The 22,399-nt window shown below is 39.8% G+C and overlaps 1 protein-coding gene across 1 annotated transcript in view; it reads left to right on the plus strand.

The window, feature by feature from the left end:
* The window catches only part of SVOPL (SVOP like), a 61,128-nt gene extending 38,949 nt beyond the window's left edge, over window positions 1-22,179 (plus strand). The window contains 2 exon segments of the mRNA XM_033432263.2: window positions 22,039-22,067; window positions 22,069-22,179. Of these exon segments, the coding sequence (XP_033288154.1) occupies window positions 22,039-22,067; window positions 22,069-22,174 (135 nt within the window). The 3' untranslated portion in view covers window positions 22,175-22,179.
* The last annotated feature ends 220 nt before the right edge of the window (window positions 22,180-22,399 follow it).

Here is a 22,399-nt window from a genome sequence, read left to right on the forward strand (position 1 = left end):
ACCACTGTGCCACCAGGGAAGTCCCATTAGAGAATGTTCTAATTTCATTCTTTTACATGTAGCTGTCCCGTTTTCCCAGCACCACTTATTGAAGAGACTGTCTTTTCTCCATTGTATATTCTTGCCTCCTTTGTCATAGATTAATTGACCATAGGTGCATGGGTTTATTACTGGGCTTTCTATCCTGTTCCACTGATTTATATTTCTGTTTTTGTGCCAGTACCATACTTTTTTGATGACTGTCGCTTTGTAGTATAGTCTGAAGTCAGGAAGCCTGATTCCTCCAGCTCTGTTTTTCTTTCTCAAGATTGCTTTGGCTGTTTGGGATCTTTTGTGTTTCCATACAAATTTACAATTCCTTTGTTCTTGTTCTGTGAAAATGCCATTGGTAATTTGATAGGGATTGCATTGAATCTGTAGATTGCCTTAGGTAGTATAGCCATTTGACAATATTAATTTTTCCAACCCAAGAACATGGTATATCTTTCTATCTGTGTCATCTTTGATCTCTTTCATCAGAGTCCTATAGTTTTCAGAGTACAGGTATTTTGCCTCCTTAGGTAGGTTTATTCCTAGGTATTTTATTATTTTTGATGCAGTGGTAAATGGGATTATTTCCTTAATTTCTCTTTCTGCTCTTTCATTATTAGTGTATACAAATGCAGGAGATTTCTGTGTATTAATTTTGTTTTTTTGCTGTTTTATTTATATTTATTTTTGGCTGTGTTGGGTCTTTGTTTCTGTGCGAGGGCTTTCTCTAGTTGCGGCGAGTGGGGGCCACTCTTCATCATGGTGCGCGGGCCTCTCACTGTCGTGGTCTCTCTTGTTGCGGAGCACAGGCTTCAGACACGCAGGCTCAGTAGTTGTGGCTCATGGGCCCAGTCGCTCCGCAGCATGTGGGATCTTCCCAGACCAGGGCTCGAACCCGTGTCCCCTGCATTCGCAGGCAGATTCTCAACCACTGCGCCACCAGGGACGCCCTGTGTATTAATTTTGTATCCTGCAACTTTACCAAATTCATTTATGAGCTCTAGTAGTTTTCTGGTAGCATCTTTAGGATTTTCTATATATAGTATCATGTCATCTGCAAACAATGACAGTTTTACTTCTTTTCCAATTTGGATTCCTTTTATTTCTTTTTTATTCTCTGATTGCTGGGGCTAGGACTTCCAAAACTATGTTGAATAAAAGTGGTGAGAGTGGACATCCTTGTCTTGTTCCAGATATTAGAGGGAATGCTTTCAGTTTTTCACTGTTGAGAATGATGTTAGCTGTGGGTTTGTCATATATGGCCTTTAGTGTGTTAAGGTAAGTTCCCTCTATGCTCACTTTCTGGAGAGTTTTTTTTTTTTTTTTTTATCATAAATGGGTGTTGAATTTTGTCAAAAGCTTTTTCTGCATCTATTAAGATGACCATAATTTTTATTCTTCAGTTTGTTAATGTGGTGTATCACACTGATTGATTTGTGGATATTGAAGAATGCTTGCATCTCTGGGATAAATTCTACTTGATCATGGTGTATGATGCTTTTAATGTATTTTTGGATTTAGTTTGCTAGTATTTTGTTGAGTATCTTTGCATCTATATTCATCAGTGATATTGGTCTGTAATTTTCTTTTTCTGTAGTATCTTTGTTTGGTTTTGGTATCAGGGTGATGGTGGCCTCATAGAATGAGTTTGGGAGTGTTGCTCCCTTTGGAATTTTTTGAAGAGTTTCAGAAGGATGGGTGTGAGCTCTTCTCTAAATGTTGGATAGAATTCACCTGTGAAGCCATCTGGTCCTGGACTTTTGTTTGTTGGAAGTTCTTAAATGACAGTTTCAATTTCACTACTTGTGATTGATCTGTTCATATTTTCTATTTCTTCCTGGTTCAGTCTTCAACGTTCTACATTTCTAAGAACTTATCCATTTCTTCTAGGTTGTCCATTTTATTGGCATACAGTTGCTTGCTGTAGTCTCTTATGATCCTTTGTATTTCTGTGGTGTCAGTTGTAACTTCTGTTTCATTTCTAATTTTATTGATTTGAGTCCTCTCCCTGTCTTTCTTGATGAGTGTGGCTAAAAGTTTATCAATTTTGTTTTTCTTTTCAAAGGACCAGCTTTTATTATTTATTTATTTATTTTTAAAATTTTCTGTATGTATTTAATCTCCAGTCTCGTTCAACTGCTACACAGTCTTTGTCACACATTTAACAGATATTTATTGAGTTTCTACTATGTACCAGACTATGGTGCTAGAAGAATTCAGATACATTGATTTGATTGATTGGATTTCAAAAGGCTTAGAGTACAGTGGTCATCCAAAGGTTTGATATACATAAAACTTCTTAATAAGGCACCATCATTCTACAATTTTTTCTCAGTTTCTAAATTTGGAGTCTTTTTAATACTTGGGGAATGACCTAATTAACCAATAGCACTATGATGCTGAAAGCACTTACATTATAAAAAATATACATGATTATTCTGTAATTTATTATAAGGCAAATATGCAGGGCATTTGCTTAATTATTATTTTAATAGAGTACTTTGTCCATTTAGGGAGTTAAATTTAAAGTATCATGATAAAATCATAATAATTATGACATTTAGGTAACCTCACCTAAACCTATAACTTCAAATAAAATCAGTGACTTCCAAATGTGTATTTTTGGCCAACAGCTTGCTTTTGAGTTTCAGAAACTTGAAACCAATGCCCTGCTATACATTTCTACCTAAGTATCCCTCAAGTACTTCAAATTCAAAAGGTTCATATATAAACACAATATTTTCTCTTACAGAGCTGCTTTACCCTCAGTATGTTTTAGATTAGTTATTCATCCCAGTCCCAAGAGTTAACCTAATCCCCTGCTTCATATTTTTTTCACACACACACACTGTATTTTATTTTTACAAGAGATAAATAAACTGAGACCAAGCATTGTAAGTGGATGACCACAACAAAAGCAACAGTGATTGCAATTACCAAACACGAAACACACTCATACTATGTCATAATATTGACGTTCAGTCCAGTAATCCTCCACTGTAACAGCTCCTTTACTTTGCAGTGAAAACTGATTTGTATATTTTTTGCCTCTGAGTCCTTGTGGGATTTTTTTTTTATTCAAACAGAAAGTCACAAAAATTATAATTCTCATCAGTTCACTCAGTCCCATGTATTAATTTTTTTATCTTGATCTTTTGTTAGCACTTTTATGAATTCATCAGTTTTCCATTAGAGTTCTGAAAATGCTTATTCATTCAGTTCAGCAGTATAGTCAGTTACCAGAAACCTGTATTTGTCAGAGTCTTTTCCATGAATTCCTTGAAGATGAAACCCTTTTATAGGAACATTTTTGCAAAAGCATCAGAGTACACCCAGAACTGTCTGTAAATGACAAAAGACTTAAAAATGACCACGGTTAAAGATTTGATGAAAGTTCATAATATTGCAATTGACAAGGAAATTTAGTTATTTCTGAGATATACATTTTAAAGTAATAACTAGAATTATGACTTATAACATTATACCAGAACATATAAGATTTTTAGAAATTTCATGTAATGTCTGAAACATTTATATTAATATATTTCCATACAAATAACCCAAAGAAAGTTTAGTATTAGTTGTTTTTTTTGTTTCTTTTTTTATACTGTAGGTTCTTATTAGTCATCAATTTTATACAAATCAGTGTATACGTGTCAATCCCAATTGCCCAATTCAGCACACCACCATCCCCACCCCACCGCGGTTTTCCCCCCTTGGTGTCCATACGTTTGTTCTTTACATCTGTGTCTCAACTTCTGCCCTGCAAACCGGTTCATCTGTACCATTTTTCTAGGTTCCACATACATGTGTTAATATACGATATTTGTTTTTCTCTTTCTGACTTCACTCTGTATGACAGTCTTTAGATCCAACCACGTCTCAACAAATGACTCAATTTCGTTCCTTTTTATGGCCGAGTAATATTCCATTGTAAATATGTACCACATCTTCTTTATCCATTCGTCTGTCGATGGGCATTTAGGTTGCTTCCATTACCTGGCTATTGTAAATAGTGCTGCCATGAACACTGGGGTGCATGTGGCTTTTTGAATTATGGTTTTCTTTGGGTATATGCCCAGTAGTGGGATTGCTGGGTCATATGGTAATTCTATTTTTAGTTTTTTAAGGAACCTCCATACTGTTCTCCATAGTGGCTGTATCGATTTACATTCCCACCAACAGTGCAAGAGGGTTCCCTTTTCTCCACACCCTCTCCAGCATTTGTTGTTTGTAGATTTTCTGATGATGCCCATTCTAACTGGTGTGAGGTGATACCTCATTGTAGTTTTGATTTGCATTTCTCTAGTAATTAGTGATGTTGAGCAGCTTTTCATGTGCTTCTTGGCCATCTGTATGTCTTCTTTGGAGAAATGTCTATTTAGGTCTTCTGCCCATTTTTGGATTGGGTTGTTTGTTTCTTTAATATTGAGCTGCATGAGCTGTTTATTTTGGAGATTAATCCTTTGTCCATTTGCAAATATTTTCTCCCATTCTGAGGGTTGTCTTTTCGTCTTGTTTATGCTTTCCTTTGCTGTGCAAAAACTTTTAAGTTTCATTAGGTCCCATTTGTTTATTTTTGTTTTTATTTCCATTACTCTAGGAGGTGGATCAAAAAAGATCTTGCTGTGATTTATGTCAAAGAGTGTTCTTCCTATGTTTTCTTCCAAGAGTTTTATAGTGTCCGGTCTTACATTTAGGTCTCGAATCCATTTTGAGTTTATTTTTGTGTATGGTGTTAGGGAGTGTTCTAATTTCATTCTTTTACATGTAGCTGTCCAGTTTTCCCAGCACGACTTATTGAAGAGACTGTCTTTTCTCCATTGTATATCTTTGCCTCCTTTGTCATAGATTAGTTGACTATAGGTGCATGGGTTTATCTCTGGACTTTCTGTCTTGTTCCATTGATGTATGTTTCTGTTTTTGTTCCAGTACCATATTGTCTTGATTACTGTAGCTTTGTATACAAAGCTTTGTATACTATACAGTATAGTCTGAAGTCAGGGAGTCTGATTCCTCCAGCTCCGTTTTTTTCCTTCAAGGCTGCTTTGGCTATTCGGGGTCTTTTGTGTCTGCATACAAATTTTAAGATGATTTGTTCCAGTTCCGTAAAAATGCCATTGGTAATTTGCATTGAATCTGTAGATTGCTTTGGGTAGTATAGTCATTTTCACAATATTGATTCTTCCAATCCAACAACATGGTATACATCTCCATCTGTTTGTGTCATCTTTGATTTCTTTCATCAGTGTCTTATAGTTTTCTGTGTACAGGTCTTTTGTCTCCCTAGGTTGCTTTATTCCTAGGTATTTTTTTTTTTTTTGCATTGGTAAATGGGAGTGTTTCCTTAATTTCTCTTTCAGATTTTTCATCATTAGTGTATAGGAATGCAAGAGATTTCTGTGCATTAATTTTGTATCCTGCAACTTTACCAAATTCATTGATTAGCTCTAGTAGTTTTCTGGTGGCATTTTTAGGATTCTCTATGTATAGTATCATGTCATCTGCAAAAAGTGTCAGTTTTACTTTTTCTTTTCCAATTTGGATTCCTTTTATTTCTTCTCTGATTGCCGTAGCTAGGACTTCCAAAACTATGTTGAACAATGGTGAGAGTGGACATCCTTGTCTCATTCCTGATCTTAGAGGAAATGCTTTCAGTTTTTCACCATTGAGAATGATATTTGCTGTGGGTTTGTCGTATATGGGCTTTATTATGTTGAGGTAGGTTCCCTCTATGCCCACTTTCTGGAGAGTTTTTATCATAAATGGGTGTTGAATTTTGTCAAAAGCTTTTTCTGCATCTATTGAGATGATCATATGGTTTTTCTTCTTCCATTTGTTAATATGGTGTATCACATTGATTGATTTGCATATATTGAAGAATCCTTGCATCCCTGGGATAAATCCCACTTGATCATGGTGTATGATCCTTTTAATGTGCTGTTGGATTCTGTTTGCTAGTATTTTGTTGAGGATTTTTGCATCTATATTCATCAATGATATTGGTCTGTAATTTTCTTTTTTTGTGGTATCTTTGTTTGGTTTTGGAATAAGGGTGATGGTGGCCTCATAGTATGAGTTTGGGAGTGTTCCTTCCTCTGCAGTTTTTTGGAAGAGTTTGAGAAGGATGGGTGTTAGCTCTTCTCTAAATGTTTGATAGAATTCACCAGTGAAGCCATCTGGTCCTGGACTTTTGTTTGTTGGAAGATTTTTAATCACAGTTTCAATTTCCTTACTTGTGATTGGTCTGTTCCTATTTTCTATTTCTTCCTGGTTCAGTCTTAGAAGGTTATACCTTTCTACGAATTTGTCCATTTCTTCCAGGTTGTCCATTTTATTGGCATGGAGTTGCTTGTAGTAGTCTCTTAGGATGCTTTGTATTTCTGCAGTGTCTGTTGTTACTTCTCCTTTTTCATTTCTAATTTTATTGATTTGAGTCCTCTCCCTCTTTTCCTTGATGAGTCTGGCTAATGGTTTATCAATTTTGTTTATCTTCTCAAAGAACCATCTTTTAGTTTTATTGATCTTTGCTATTGTTTTCTTTGTTTCGATTTCATTTATTTCTGCTCTGATCTTTATGATTTCTTTCCTTCTACTAGCTTTGGGTTTTGTTTGTTCTTCTTTCTCTAGTTCCTTTAGGTGTACGGTTAGATTGTTTATTGGAGGTTTTTCTTGTTTCTTGAGGTAGGCTTGTATTGCTATAAACTTCCCTCTTAGAACTGCTTTTGCTGCATCCCATAGGTTTTGGATCATCGTGTTTTCGTTGTCATTTGTCTCTAGGTATTTTCTGATTTCCTCTTTGATTTCTTCAATGATCTGTTGGTTATTTAGTAGCGTATGGTTTAGCCTCCATGTGCTAGTGTTTTTCCATTTTTTTCCCGTAACTGATTTCTAATCTCATAGCATTGTGGTCAGAAAAGATGCTTGATATTATTTCAATTTTCTTAAATTTACTGAGGCTTGATTTTTGAACCAAGATGTGATCTATCCTGGAGAATGTTCCATGCACACTTGAGAAGAAAGTGTAATCTGCTGTTTTTGGATGGAATGCCCTATAAATATCAATTAAATCTATCTAGAACCAGCTTTTAGTTTCATTGATCTTTTCTATTGTGTTCTTCATCTCTATTTCATTTATTTCTGCTCTGATCTTTATGATTTCTTTCCCTTTACTAACTTTGGGTTTAGTTTATTCTTTTTTCTCTGGTTGTTTTAGGTGTAAGCCTAGGTATTTTATTTGAGCTTTTTCTTGTTTCCTAAGGTAAGATTGCATTGCTATAAACTTCCCTCTTAGTACTGCTTTTGCTGTGTCCCGTAGGTTTTAGATCATCATGTTTTCATTGTCATTTGGCTCTAGGTATTGTTTGATTTCCTCTTTGATTTCTTCAGTGATCCATTGGTTGTTTAGTAACATATTGTTTAGCCTCCGTGTGTTTGTGTTTTTTACAGTTTTTTTTTCCTGTAATTGATTTCTCATCTCATAGCACTGGGGTAAGAAGAGATGCTTGCTGTGATTTCTGTTTTCTTAAATTTACTGAGGCTTGATTTGTGTCCCAAGATGTGATCTATCCTGAAGAATGTTCCATGTGCACTTGAGAAAAAAGTGTATTCTGCTGTTTTTGGATGGAATCTTCTATAAATATCAATTAAGTGCATCTGGTCTAATGTGTCATTTAAGGTCTGTGTTTCCTTATTGATTTTCTGTCTGGATGATCTATCCATTGATGTAAGTGGGGTGTTAAAGTCTCCCACTATTATTGTATTACTGTTGATTTCTCCTTTTCCGGCTGTTAGCATTTGCCGACCCCTGCCTTCTTAGGAGATCCTCCAAGACCTGCAGGTAGGTCCAGCCCAGGATCCTATGGAGTTACTGCTTTGTGTTGGGTCCCACTGTATTTGAACCCTTGTGAGTGCTCTCCAAGAGTGCAGTCTCTGTTTGCCCCAGTCCTGTGAAGCTCCTGTACTCAAGCCCCACTGGCCTTCAAAGCCAACTGCTCTGGGCGGGTTCCTCCTCCCAATGCCAGACCCTCAGGCTAGGGAGCCTGACATGGGGCTCAGAACTCTTTTGTGGGAAAATCTTTGTGATATAATTATTTTCCAGTTTGTGAGTTGCCCACCCAATGGGTATGGGATTTGATTATGTCATGAAAGCACCCCTCCTGTGGTCTTGTTGTGAATTTTTTTTGTCTTTGAATGTACAATATCTTTTGTTGGTGGGTTCCAGTCTTTTCTGTTGATTGCTGTTCAGTAGTTAGTTGTGATTTTGGTGCTTTCAGGAGAGGAGGTGAGCTCAGGTCCTTCTACTCCACCATCTTGTCCAGAATCAAGGGGCTGCTTTTAGTTTGGATGCTTGCTGCCTCTTTCATCAGTGTGTGCCTGCCGTTATCCACTTGATATGGGGTGTGCAGGTGTGGTGGCTCTTGTGCAGTCCTAGGATGGTGGGGGAAGCACTTGGCGCCTGCTTGAAGGTCTCATAGTGGCAGCTGTGGCCAGTGCACTCCCGGGACAGCAGGGGCAGGGCTTGGCCCCTGCTTGTGGATATCCTAGGGATGGCTGTGGTCCGTACACTCCCGGGATGGGAGGGCAGTGCTTGGCACCTGCTCACATGTCTCATTGTGGCAGCTGCGGCCAGTGCACTTCTGGGACAGCAGGGGTAGGGCTTGGTGTCTGCTTGTGGGTTTCCTAGGGGTAGCTGCAGTCCGCACACTCCTGGGACGGGAGGGCGGTTCTTGGCACCTGCTCACAGGTCTTGTAGCAGTGGCGGTGACTTATGCCCTGCTCCTGTTGGCAGTGTCCTGTTGCTTGAGAATGCTTGTAGGGAAAGAACCTCTTATGGTGGTCCTGCCCCCTCTCCTTGTGCACCCCCCATTAATGGCAGCTTGCCTCTCTGGTGTGCCCAGGCTTCTTCTGTGTACACCCTTGGTTGCCACATTCCAGCCTCTTCAGGCTGTCTCTGCACAGCCAACCCCAGTCCTACCCCTGGGTCTGGCCTCTGAAGCCTGAGCTTCAGCCCCCAGCCCCCACCTGCAGCAACAGATGAGTGTCTCAGCCTGGGGAGTGCAAGATGGCAGTGCTGACCTTCTGAGCAAGTTACTTTCTGTTTTGCCTTCCACAAACCGGTTTCTGCGCTCTCCTCCAAGGCTCTGAAGCTCCCCCTCCATCCAGGCTGATCTCCCCCACCACTGAGGGGGCTTCCCAGGGTGTAGGAACCTTTCCTTCTTCACAGCTCCTTCCCTGGGGTGCAGGCCCCATCCCAATTCCTTTCTTTTTCCTTTTGTCCTACCTGGTTACATGGAGATTTCCTTGCCCTTCTGGGCAAGAAGTCTGAGGTCTTCTGCCGGTGTTCTGTGTTAATCCTCCTACTTGTAGATCAATTTTTAATGTTTTTGTGGAAGAAGGTGAACTCCATGTCCTACTCCTCCACCATCTTGATCCCATCCCCATATACTTTTTAAGTTGAGATACAACTGACATATAATGTTATATTAATTTCAGGTGTACAGCATAGTGATTCCATATATGTATATATTACAAAATGATCACAATAAGTCTAACATCCATCACCATACATACACATTTTTCTTTTCTTGTAATGAGAACTTTTAACATTTAACCTCTTAGCAACTTTCAAGTATATAATACAGTATTAACTAGTCACAATGCTGTACCATACATCCCCAGGACTTATTTATTTTACAACTGGAGGTGTGTACGTTTTGATCCCCTTCACCCATTTCACCCCCACCCCTGCTGCTGGCAACCACCAATCTGTTCTCTGTACCTGTGACAGTGTTTGTTTTTAGATTCCACATAAGTGAGATAATACAGTATTTGTCTTCCTCTATCTGGCTTATTTCCCCGAGCATAATGCCCTTAAGGTCCATCCATGCTGTTGTAAGTGCCAGGATTTCCTTCTTTTTTATGGCTGAATAATATTCCACGGTATATATACATACCACATTTACTTTATCCATTCATCCACTGATGGACACTTAGGTTGTTTCCATGTTTTGGCTGTTGCAAATAATGCTGCAATGAACATGGGAGTGCAGATAACTCTTCAAGCTAGTATTTTTGGTTCTTTTGGATAATTACCCAGAACTGGAATAGCTGGATCATATGGTAGTTCTATTTTTAATTTTTTGAGGAACTGCCCTACTGTTTTCCATATTGGCTGCACCAATTTATATTCCCACCATTGGTGAATGTGGGGTCTTAAAGTTCAAAAGAGTTCCCTTTTCTCCACATCCTTACCAACTCTTGTGATCGCTTGCCTTTTTGATAATAGCTATTCTAACAGGTGTGAGGTGATATCTCACTGTGGTTTTAATTTTCATTTCCCTGATGATTAGTAATGTTGAGTAGATTTTCACATACCTGTTGGCCATCTGTATGTCATCTTTGGAAAATTGTCTCTTCATGCCCTCTGCCCATTTTTACATTGAATTGTTTTCTTGTTATTGAGTTGTATGAGTTTTTCTATATTTCGGATATTATTCATTCATTCATTGGTGAATGTGGGGTATTAAAATCCCCTACTATTACTGTATTGACATCTGTTTCTCCCTTTAGATCTGTTAATATTTGCTTTGTATATTTAGGTGCTCCTGTATGGGGTGCATAAGTATTTACAAATGTTATATATTCTTGTTGGAGTGACCCTTTTATTATTATGTAATGACCTTCTTTGTCACTTAAAGTCTATTTTGTCTGATAAAAGTATAGCTACCCTAGCTTTCTTTTTGGTTTCCATTTGCATGGAGTATCTTTTATCATCCTTTCAGTTTCAGTCTGTGTGCGTCCTTACATCTGAAGTGAATCTCTTGTAGGCAACATATAGATGGGTCTTGTTATTTTTTGAAAAATCCATTGTCACTCTGTCTTTTGATTGGAGAATTTAGTCCTTTTACATTTAAAGTAAGTATTGATAGATATATACTTATTGCCATTTCTCTGTTTTCTGTCTTTGTTCCTAGGTTCATTTCTTTTTGTCTTACTCTCCCTTTCTGATTTGACAATTTTCTGTCATGCTATGCTTGGATTCCTTTCTTTTTCTCTTTTGTGTATCTGCTCTAGGTTTTTGCTTTGTGGCTACCATGAGACTTACATAAGACATTTTAGAGATACAGCTGTTGATTTGATAGCAGCTCCAGTTCAAATGCTTTCTAAAGCTCTACATTTTTACTCCCCACGCACACTTTGTTTTTGATATCACAATTTACATATTTTTATCCTGTGTATCCATTAACACATTATTGTAGTTAGAGTTATTTTTACTACTTTTGGAGTGGGCAGAGGAAGAGCAGGAAGATGGTACCAGGCAGTCTTCTGGTCTCTGGAGAGGATTATAGTTGGTCCCTAGATGTGTGTTTAATTAGAAGCCTGCCACTCAGGTTGCAGCTGTGAAGATAAGCTTACAGGCCTCTTTCCCAGAAAGAAGGTGTTTCAGTCTGCTGGCTCTCTGCTGCTGTGCCCTGGGGTGTAGGTAGTTAAGAACTCTTTCTCTGTTACTTTCTTGTGGGACCCGTAAACATAAACCTTGCTGGCCACCAGAGCCAGGCGATCAAGGGGTGTTCCCTGGGCAGTAGCCACAAAAATTGGGACACCATACATGTACACAAGCTCCTTTTGGGGAGATAGCAGAGATCTGGAGCAAGGCAGAGAGACAGCACAAAGATGGCACCTGCCAGCCTTCATCTTTGCAGAGTATTTCAGTAGGCTCCTGGATGTATGTTAAAGCAGATGCCTGCCCCACAAGGTGATGGTTTAAAATAAGCAAATAAGCCTCTTTCACAGAAAGACTGGATGTGTTTCAGTGGGCTGACTGCACTGGTCCCCAGGTGGGTAGCCAGGCTCCCTGGGAGCCCTCTAAGGAAAATGCTCAGTTTGCTATAGCCTTGTCTTATAGTGGATGCAAGCCCTCTTGGCTTTCAAAACTAGATGTTTTGCAGGTTCATCTGTCAGGTGCAGGTCTTAAAAGTTGTGGTGCCAGATGTGGGGTTGGAACCCGTCACTCCTCATGGAGAAGCTCAAGGTTGTGAGTTCCCCTCTTTTTGTGTGTCACTGAACCGGGGGTGGGTTCATGGTAAGATTGTGTCTCAGCCTCTTCCACCCATTTTGATGTGGGATTTTCTTCTTTGCCTGATGTGAAGGAGTCACTCAGCTAGTTTTGGGGTTTCTTTCAGAGGATATTATTTTGTATGTAGCTGTAGATTCAGTGTGTCCATGAGAGGAGGTGGGTTCATCTTGAACCCAAACCTTCATGGACTTTTTTTTTTTTTTTTTGCGGTACGCGGGCCTCTCACTGTTGTGGCCTCTCCCGTTGCGGAGCACAGGCTCCGGAGGCGCAGGCTCAGCGGCCATGGCTCACGGGCCTAGCTGCTCCGCGGCATGTGGGATCTTCCCGGACCGGGGCACGAACCCGTGTCCCCTGCATCGGCAGGTGGACTCTCAACCACTGTGCCACCAGGGAAGCCCTCATGGACTTTTTATAGCCTGCTTTTGGCATGCAACAATATGTTACATTTTTCATGTTGATAAAAATAAAAGTCAAGCCCTTTTTCATGCTGAAAAATGTCATATGTATACTCCAAAAATTACTTTCAAGAACTTTGTCAGTTCTGTATTGTTAAATGTCTAGACTATTTGATATTTGTCTATTATAAACAACAGTTGTAAGCACTCTTGTGCTTACATTTTTATCCAACTATGCAATTCTCTCTTTAGGATAATTCCTAGAAATTGGATTGGTAGGTCAGGGGGTCTGCTTATTTTCCATTTTGATACATTGTGCTAAAATTCTCTTTGGGAAGCCTGTACCAGTGTGTTAGGCCTTGCTGCTTCACATACTGGCCAACTAGTTTTGTCTATTTCATCTTTGCCAATATTACTGGCAGTAAATGATATCTTTGATATTGTAATTCACGTTTCTTCGATTAGGAATGAAACTGAACGTTCTTTTCATATTTTAATTGGCTATCTTTTTTAGCTTGTTCACTCAGGTCCTTGTCCATTTTTCAATTTGGTCTTTAATACATTGATTTGTAAGAGTCCTTCATATATATAAAGGATTTTAATCATTTTCCTGACATACTACAAATGTTCCTCCCAACTTTCTGTTTGTCTTTCCTTCTTGTTTATGGTCCTCTTTCTCTGTACAGAAACTTAAGGTTCATAGACACTCAAATATATCAATGTTCATGATTAGAATTCTGAGAATACACATCTCTTTTCTTCCAGTCCTTCTCTGGTCTTGTTTTTCTTTGGGGAAAAGGTGTACAAACTTTTTATTGAACTTTTTTTATTTTATTGAAACTTTTTATTTTATATGTAAAATATATAAAAGTGGCCATATATAAAAGTGGCCATATCATAAGTGTACAACTCAATCAATTTTCTCAAAGTGAAATGAATCCCAAATTCTGACCCAGAAATCCCTGACGTGCCCTCTTTCAGGCCATCATAGTGTCGAAGTGTGAGGTCTACTGTAGGAAACAGCTTTATAATTTCCTATATGGCAGGCCAGTTGTCCCTACACTATTTATTTAACTATTTATTTCATTTATTTACCTATATTTTTACTCATGGATTAGAAATGTCTACTTATATTCCCACAATCACTTGGTCTGTTTCTAGCCTTGCTATTTTAGTCCATTGATCTGTGTGGTTTCGTCACTGTCATATTCTTTTCATTAGTCAGGTGGGGTTTATAGTACATTTTCAAAACTGGTTGTGTAAGCTCCACCTCATTGCTATTCTTTCTCAGATAAGATTTAGAATCATTTGCAATGTGCCTCCCTTGTCTGCCCAAATCCTATTAAGATTTTAATTGTTAAGTCATTAAATGTATCAGTTAATTTAGGAAAAGTTGACTTTTTTTCTTAGTGTTGTCTTCCCATATAAGAACAAGGTTCTTCTCTCCATTTGTTCAGTGTTTCTTCTGTGTTCCTTGCTGGGATTTTGTTTTCTTCAAATAGATCCTGCACATCTTGTTAAGTTTCTTAGGCATTTTAAGGCTTTTCATTGTTATTGCAAATAGATGATTTTCTTCCATTATAACTTCTAGTCTAACATTCTAACTAGCTATTGGTATTTAGAGAGGCTATTAAGTTTTTTGTCTATTGATTTTTCAAACTGCCAGCTTACTGAACTCATTCTGATGGGTTTTCATTTGAGTCTCTGAGTTTTTCAGGTTTGTCATTGATCTGTCCTGTGATTTCAATCTATCCCTCCATGTTGAATCCTTCTGGTCAGCACTTTAATGTTAAGATTCCATAGCTTACAAACTGTAATGTGAACTCCATTGACTCACTCTTTCCTCTTCTTTCCACTCAAACCACTTAAGAGTTCTTCCTCCTCACTGTCCTCATTTCCTTCCCCCCACTCACTCGTCCGCCTGCTCCAACTGGCTGCAACCTTTCTGACTCCAACAAAATGCTTGGTAGGGTCTCTGTGAGCGCCACGTCTCTAAATCCAAACGTCGTTTTAACCCTGCATTTTCCGGGACCTCTCCTTCACATACAGTTCTGATGGCCTCGCCCTCGCGCGCTGTCCCCTTCCTACGGTATCGTCACCTTGCATTTTGTGGTCTTCCTCCTGCATCTTCCACTGCTCTTCCTCAGTCTCTTTGTGGTACACCTTCCTCTACTCTTTATTATTGAGGATTCTTTATTTTTTTATACAGCAGGTTCTTATTAGTTATCTAATTTATACAAATTAGTGTATGTATGTCAATCCCAATCTCCCAATTCATCCCCGCTCCCCCACTGAGGATTCTTATTGCTTAATATTAGATCCTCATCTTTTCATATTTTACTCTCCACTTAGGTGATTTCACCCATTTTTATGATTTTAATCACCAACTATATGCTCATGACTCCCATCTTTATATCTCTAGTCTAGGCCTTTCTTCTGAGCTGCGATTTATATATCCATTCACCTCCTCCACATTTCTGCTTGAATGTCTCAAACTCACCTTAAATTCACCACGTCCAATATTAAAATCATGACATTTTCCCCCAAGTCCACTCCTCTTCACAGTTTCCATCAGTGCATGGCATCACTACCCAACCTGGAACTGTCCTTTGCTGTTCCCTTCTCTCTCATCATCATAGCCGGTCCTAAAACCATGTGGATTTAACATCCTAATAATAGATGCTGAACCCTTAACCTTATCTCCTTTTCCACCACCAGCATCACTCTGGTTTGAACTACCATCACCTTTCCCTGGATGGCTAAGGTAGCGTCCTGCCTGGTCTCCTCTGTGCTCTTACTCTCCTCCAACTCATTTTCCTCACTGCATCCGTGCAGATCTTACATTGTTCTTGTGCTTAAACTCTGTCATCTTGCCCTTGCCATTCCTCAACAATAAAGACCAAAATCCTCAACATGTGCTATGGGGCTGTAGCAATGAGGCCCCCGTCTTGCACTCTTACCTGCTTGTAAAATTTCAAACACAAATGTGTAACTGAGAAAGGAATAATTCTCTGTAATTCTATCACCAGAGATAGCCACCAGTGTATGTCTTAATGGTTTGGGGTATATTCTTCCAGATGCTTTTTTATGCATATATATTATGTCTCTCTTGGTATATCTGTTATCAGTAATATACCAGAGTTGTATGAGTGTATCTATAAACTTATTACATACGTATTATACTAGAGGCTTGTAAATATGTAGATAGACTTACTTAATAAATATCTACATCTATCTGTGTATCTACCTGCTATGGTCACCTGCAGAGACAGATGGAACTTCCCTCCACTCCTCCCCACCCCCCCCAAAAAACTGGGGGTCAGATGTCAAGACTGATGTCACATACACACACCAAGAGGGTATGAAAGGTTTATTGTTTAATTACATAGCTGAGATCTCTGGGAGAGCAGGGTAGCCCCCTCAGGCAGATCCAAAATGGCCTGAGAGAGCAGGCAAGGAGATTGGCTGGGGTTTTTCTTGCAGCCAGATTTGAGTGTTTCCATGCTAGGGCAGGGGCTTGTGTGGTTTGAATCTCCTGCCAGTACCAAAGGATGAAGCATCCAGGCTTTCTTACCAGTTTGTTCAGAAATAGGGGTACAAGGGGAAGAGGGAAGGGTGAGGCTTAAAGGCTGTCAGCAGTCCTCAAGTGGAGTCAGACTCCTCTTTACACTATGTACCCATGTGTGTGTGTGGGTACACATGTGGATAGGCCCATGTTCAAACATACACATACCCAAACCTGTCCATCCATCCGTCTATCCACACATACCTACATATGTATCTACATATTGCAACTGCCTTTCGTCATTAATAATCATTTTATGTTAGTATGTGGAGATCAACCTCATTCTCTTATGTAGGTGCATAGATTTCCATTGTAGGGATGTGTATAATTAGATAGCCATTACCTTGTTGATGAAGTTGTTCCTAATGTTATTTCTTTCTGCTTTTACAAACAACGGGGCACTGAACATCACGCACAACTTTGTAACTGTGCGACTATGTTAGTCATTGAGCTCTCTTATGTTCCGGATACTGTGAAAACCCAGGTCCCAGATTATTTGAAGTGACATTCTAGTGGAGAATAGACAAGGGACAAACAAACAGTTTGCTAACATGTTCAATATGATTACTGATATAAACACATATAAAACAGGGGAAGGAGATGGTGATGGGAGCGGTCTGCTATATCGGGTGGTTAGGGAGGGCCTCTACAATAGGGCAGAGTCATGTGGGAATGGCCACAGAGTATGTCTAAGGAAAAGCATTCTTTTTTTATAAATTTATTTATTGTATTTATTTTATTTTTGGCTGCATTGGGTCTTTGTTGCTGCGCGCGGGCTTTGTCTAGTTGCAGCGAGTGGGGGGCTACTCTTCGTTGCAGTGCACGGGCTTCTCATTGCGGTGGCTTCTCGTTGCAGAGCATGGGCTCTAGAAGCACGGGCTTCAGTAGTTGTGGCATGCAGGCTCAGTAGTTGTGGCTTGCAGGCTCTAGAGCACAGGCTCAGCAGTTGTGGCGCATGGGCCTAGTTGCTCCGCGGCATGTGGGATCTTCCCAGACCAGGGCTTGAACCTGTGTCCCGTGCATGGCAGGCGGATTCCTAACCACTGTGCCACCAGGGAAGCCCAGGAAAAGCATTCTTACGTAGAAAAAGCCTACTGAATAATTTTTGAGGTCAAAGGGTGTGCATATTTTAAATTACAATGGATCTTTTAAGAAAATTTGTATACTACTTGATATATTAATATTAACACACTCTTAAACAAGCAACCCTGTTTCTTTCCGTCATCACTAAAAAGCCTTTTTTTAACCTTTTTTGATATGGGGGACAATAACTCACATCTCCTCTTAATTTGTACTTTGTTATTAGTAAGGCTGAGCATCTTTCATCTGTTTATTATCCATTTGTATTTTTTTGGTAAACTGCTTATTTATGGGATTTGCTCTAATTTCTTCAGGCCATTGGCTATTTATTATTATGCTACAGATATTTTTTCATTGTTCATGTTTGCCTTATGATGTTACTATCAAAGTTTTTGGCATGCAAAATATCAATTTTTTTGTAGTCTACTTACCAATTATTTTCACGTAAGGAGTGTTTTGGGTCATGCTTAGTGGCCTTCATTAATCCATACTTCTAAAAATGTTTGTTAAACACTGAAAGTGCAAAGGCTTTCAATGTTTCATCGAAAACATTAAATTCTTTGATTTAATCACAATTTACTTATGCTTGAGACCTGAGGTAAAGGTCTCAGCTTTAAAAAGCAACAACACAAACTGATTTAATGAACCTGATTCAATAAAGCCAAGAGAGAGAACTGGGGAACCGGAGGTCTTCAAGCCTTTCCAGCACTTTGTTTGGCCAGGCAGAGGAAGAGGCTGCTGAGGTTACTAGGAAGCTGGAGAAACAGGAGAAGAAACACTTGAAGAAGGAAAAGGCTGGCTGCGATTGCCCTGGCGTCTTCAGAAAACAGCAGCAGGACCCTGGAGGAATGTGAGGGGACAAGTGAAAGAGCCGAAAAGAAGCAAAAGCAAAAGCCCCAGGAGGCTCCTCAGGAGAATGGAATGAAGACCCATCTGTCTCCTCCAAACCCCCCCAAAAGAAATCTTTTTCCAAGGAGGAGCTGGTTAGTAGTGATCTTGAGGAAACAGCTGGCAGTGGAAGTCTCACCAAGAGGAAGAAATCTTTCCCCAAAGAGGAACCAGTGAGCGACCCTGAAGAGTCAGGAAACAAGAAGGTCCCCAGGCAAAAGAGGAAATTCTCTTCCAAGGAGGAGCCACTCGGCAGTGGACCTGAAGAGGCTGCTGCCAGCAAGAGCAGCAGCTCCAAGAAAAAGAAAAAGCTCTGAAACCTCCCCCAGGAAAATCAGAATGGACATTTCCCTAGTGGGGCATAACTTGCAGACGTTATTTCCCAACCCATCCCCTATCTCAATAAAAACCAAACCAAAACAGAAAAAGCAAACAAAGCCACAAAACAGTGCTTAGCTGGTTGCTCCCAGGCCATTCATCATCCTTTTGTCCGGCTCCTCTCGGTTGATTTAACACGCCCCTATTACAATAACCGAATTTCCATAAATTCTTGGATCTGTTTTGTGACTCATTGTTTTACTGATCTATTTTGGCACTGATATCATATTGCTGATGATTGGAACTTTGTTTAGTGCCTCTTAGCCGAATAACCTCCCCAGATTCCCTCACCCGCACGCACTGTTTTCAGAAGCGTCTTGATTTTTATAGATATGTTAATGCTTTCAAATTAACTTTAGAATCAGTTTTCCCCCCCAGATTGACTCAAAAATACTACTGGGATTTTGACTGAGAATCCATTAGAGTTACTACAGATTACTTTGAGAACCATTTTTTAAAACAATACTGCATTTTTCTAAGAACTAAACAAATTTATTCAATTTTTCATGTCCCTTAGTAGGAAATACCTTTCATACCTTAGTATGAAAAATACCTTCATATATGTAATACATTTCTTAAGTTTATTCCTAAGTATTTTATTGTTGTTCCTATTTATCTGCGTCCAACAAAGTTAATATGCTGTATTTTCATTCCATTCAATGTTATTTTTTATTTTTCTTGAGACTTCTTTGACCTGTGGATTGTTTAGAAGTGTTTGGAGATTTTGCTGTCATCTTTATTTCTAGCTTTGATAGCATTTGAGTCAGAGAACACATTCTATAATTTCAGTTCTTTTAAATCCTTTGAGGTTAATGTTATGGCCCAGAACGAGGTCTATCTTGGTGAATGTTCCATGGGCAGAAAAGAATGTGTATTCTGCTGTTTGTTCGGTGGGTGTTCTATAAATGTCAATGAGATCCTCTTGGTTGATGGTGTCATAAAGTTCTATATCCAGCTGATTTTGTCTAGTAGTTTGTCAATTGAGAGAGGGGTATTGAAGTCTCCAACTATATGTAGATTTGTTTCTCCTTTCAGTTTTTTCTGAAAGAATGTAATTTGAAGCTCTTTGGTGTATAAACCTTTAGGAGTGTTTTCTTGTTGGACTGAACCTTTTATCATTGTGTAATATCCCTCTTTGTCCCTGGTCTGGGCTGATTTTTAGAAGTAGAGATTTACAGATCTCTGTTTTTTGATACAGTGAATCTGGAGTGGGGCCTGAAAATATGCATTTTAACAAAATTCCCAGATGATTTTTAGTGTTTTTGGTTTATTTGGTTTTTTGGATCTATACCCAGGAATGGAAATGCTGGGTCGTAGGGTAGTTCTGTTTTTAGTTTTCTGATGAATCTCCATACTGTTTTCCACAGTGGCTGCATTCTCACCAACAGTGCACAAAGGTGCCCTTTTCTCCACATCTTCGCCAACATGTTATTTGTGTTCTTTTTGATTATAGTCATTCTGACAGGTGTGAGGTGATTTCTCGTTGTAGTTTTGATTTGCATTTCCCTGATTAACGATGTTGAGCACCTGCTAACATGCAGATGTGCCTGTTAGCCATCTGCATTTCCTCTTTGGCAGGATGATTTTTATAATTAGGTATTATTCAGAGTTCTTGCTTACAAACAATAAAAATTGACTTTGGTTAACTTACGCAGAAAGGAATTTTTTTTTTTTTAATTAATTTTATTTTTGGCCATGCTGTGCAGCCATACAGGATCTTAGTTCCCTCACCAGGGACTGAACCTGTGCCCCATGCAGTGGAAGTGCAGAGTCTTAACCACTGGACTGCCAGGGACATCCCAGAAAGGAATTTATTGAAAGAATATCCAGTAACACTGACTTGATTGCTAGAGTCCTGCTAGGAAGCAGAGCCCTAAACCCCTCTAGGGAAGCCAAAGAAATGAAGGAATTGCTCTCCCTGATCCTAGTGGGTAGAGCACAAAGTTTTATGACCTAAACTTAACCATCAGGCTCTCACACCACTTCAGACTTTGAATCTGGTGCAAAGAATATGAAGTAGAGCTAGTTTAGAATTCAGCCTGGTGGTGGTGAGAATTTTGGTGTCAAAACAGAAGTGGCAGTAATGGCAGAACCTAGACACATGCCTAACTGTGGCATCATTTGGTCATGGTTCAGACTGCCTGGTCTCCTTTGGTTTCCATCCCTTTTATCATCCTGGTTTCCCAAAACTCCTGTTTGGCGAAAATTGTAACATATTTTATTTTGAGAGATAAAATCAGAAAATAATAACTATCACTTGCTAGGTCAACTACGAAATAGTAAATGTGGTTAATACCATGGGTTCTGTTTGCCTGACAAGTGGAATGATTTACTGTTTTAGAAGGCAAATAGGCGGACTTCCCTGGTGGTCCAGTGGTTAAGACTCTGCGCATCCAATGCAGGGGGTGCGGGTTCGATCCCTGGTTGGGGAACTAAGAGCCCACATGCCGTGCAGCACAGACAAAAAAAAGGTCAAGTAGGCCTTATACACAGGATGGGCTCTCAAATTGTGTATCTTAGGGGAACCTTAGTGGTGGTGACAGCAGTAGGGATCTGTTATGTGTCAGGGATCTATCTGTGACTTTGGACAAGTAGTCACTTAGCCCTTCCTTACTCTAGGATTATCTGTAAAGTGAAGAGGTTGGACTAGACCAAAGACTAGTGTCTAGGTCTCCAAACTGCAATATTCTGTGACTCTAGAGAGCCTCGTTGTTCCTTAATCATTTCAGTTAACCATCCTTGTGAGATTAGTTGACAACTACTACCATGTGCTTGGCTTTTTGCTAACTTTGGGCAAAGTCCTAGGGATGTGTGAGATGGAGTGTCTAAACCAGTGGTCTCCAACCTCTTTGGCACCAGGGACTGGTTTTGTGGAGACAGTTTTCCACGGATGGGGGTGTGGGTGGGGGAGATGCCTCAGGCGGTAATGCGAGCGATGGGAGCGGCAGATGAAGCTTTGCTCGCTTGCCCATCACTCACCTCCCGCTGTGCGGCCTGGTTCCTAACAGGCTGCGGACCGGTACCGGTCTGTGGCCCGGGGGTTGGGGACCCCTGGTCTAAACTAACCAGTATCAGGATGAGAATGGTGTCCACTTTTTCTACGGTAAGTTTTGATTGGTTGTGACCCATGAAGCATCATGAACACAGACATGTTATCATTTCAGAGACCAGGAAATTACATCTATTCCCAAAAGACTTCCTCCTGGTTGATCCTGTCAGAACTGAAGAGGGAAAGTAGACTTTTAGCAGAGGGGGTACTGCAGGAAAGGAGAGGGTTACAAGTTAAGCTGAACTGGGTAGGAAAACAGGCAGCTCTCTCGTCTTCCCCAGGTACTGGGCTGCTCTGGAGAAGCCTGAGGGGTGAATGCAGGGAGAAGTCTGACTTGGCCAGTGCATCTTAATGTCACTCGCAGCTCATGGAAGAGTCGCACAAAATTGCCTACAGTAGCTTGGCCCAAATAAATAATAGACCTAGGATGTCAGGAATGCACAAGTTACAGAACGGCTGCAAAGCCCTTTGGTTACGTATTTGGTGAAGTGAATTCTTATTTTCCCTTTAGCATAAAAGTCAGTTTAAAAGTGACTGGGGCACAATCTATTTAGTCATCCCTTGTGCTTTGCAGGTTCTCATGCGTGCATCATTTCTGGGAGCCTTGTCTTTTCTCATCTGTCTGTGTTGTGTGTGCCATTTCTGCATTTACTCTCCCTACTGAGACCAAAGGACGGGCCCTACAGGTAAGTGATGCAGGACTCTCTTAAGCATTCTCAACTAACACCTTTTGACTAAAGGAAATAAGCTTGGAGTATGGAAATTCTTTTAAGCAGACGATGATGCCCAAGTCTGTGCTAACACAATGGTACATCTGTTTAGCAGGTTCCAGTAGAAAAAATGGGTATCCACTGTTCCTGCATATAACTTTGAGCAGCAAACCGATTATTCATTTCAAACCTTTCCTTCCTGTAAAAGTTGACTAAGATGAATGA

The sequence above is a fragment of the Orcinus orca genome, chromosome 9 (genome assembly GCF_937001465.1).
Source record: "Orcinus orca chromosome 9, mOrcOrc1.1, whole genome shotgun sequence".
NCBI lineage: Eukaryota > Metazoa > Chordata > Mammalia > Artiodactyla > Delphinidae > Orcinus > Orcinus orca.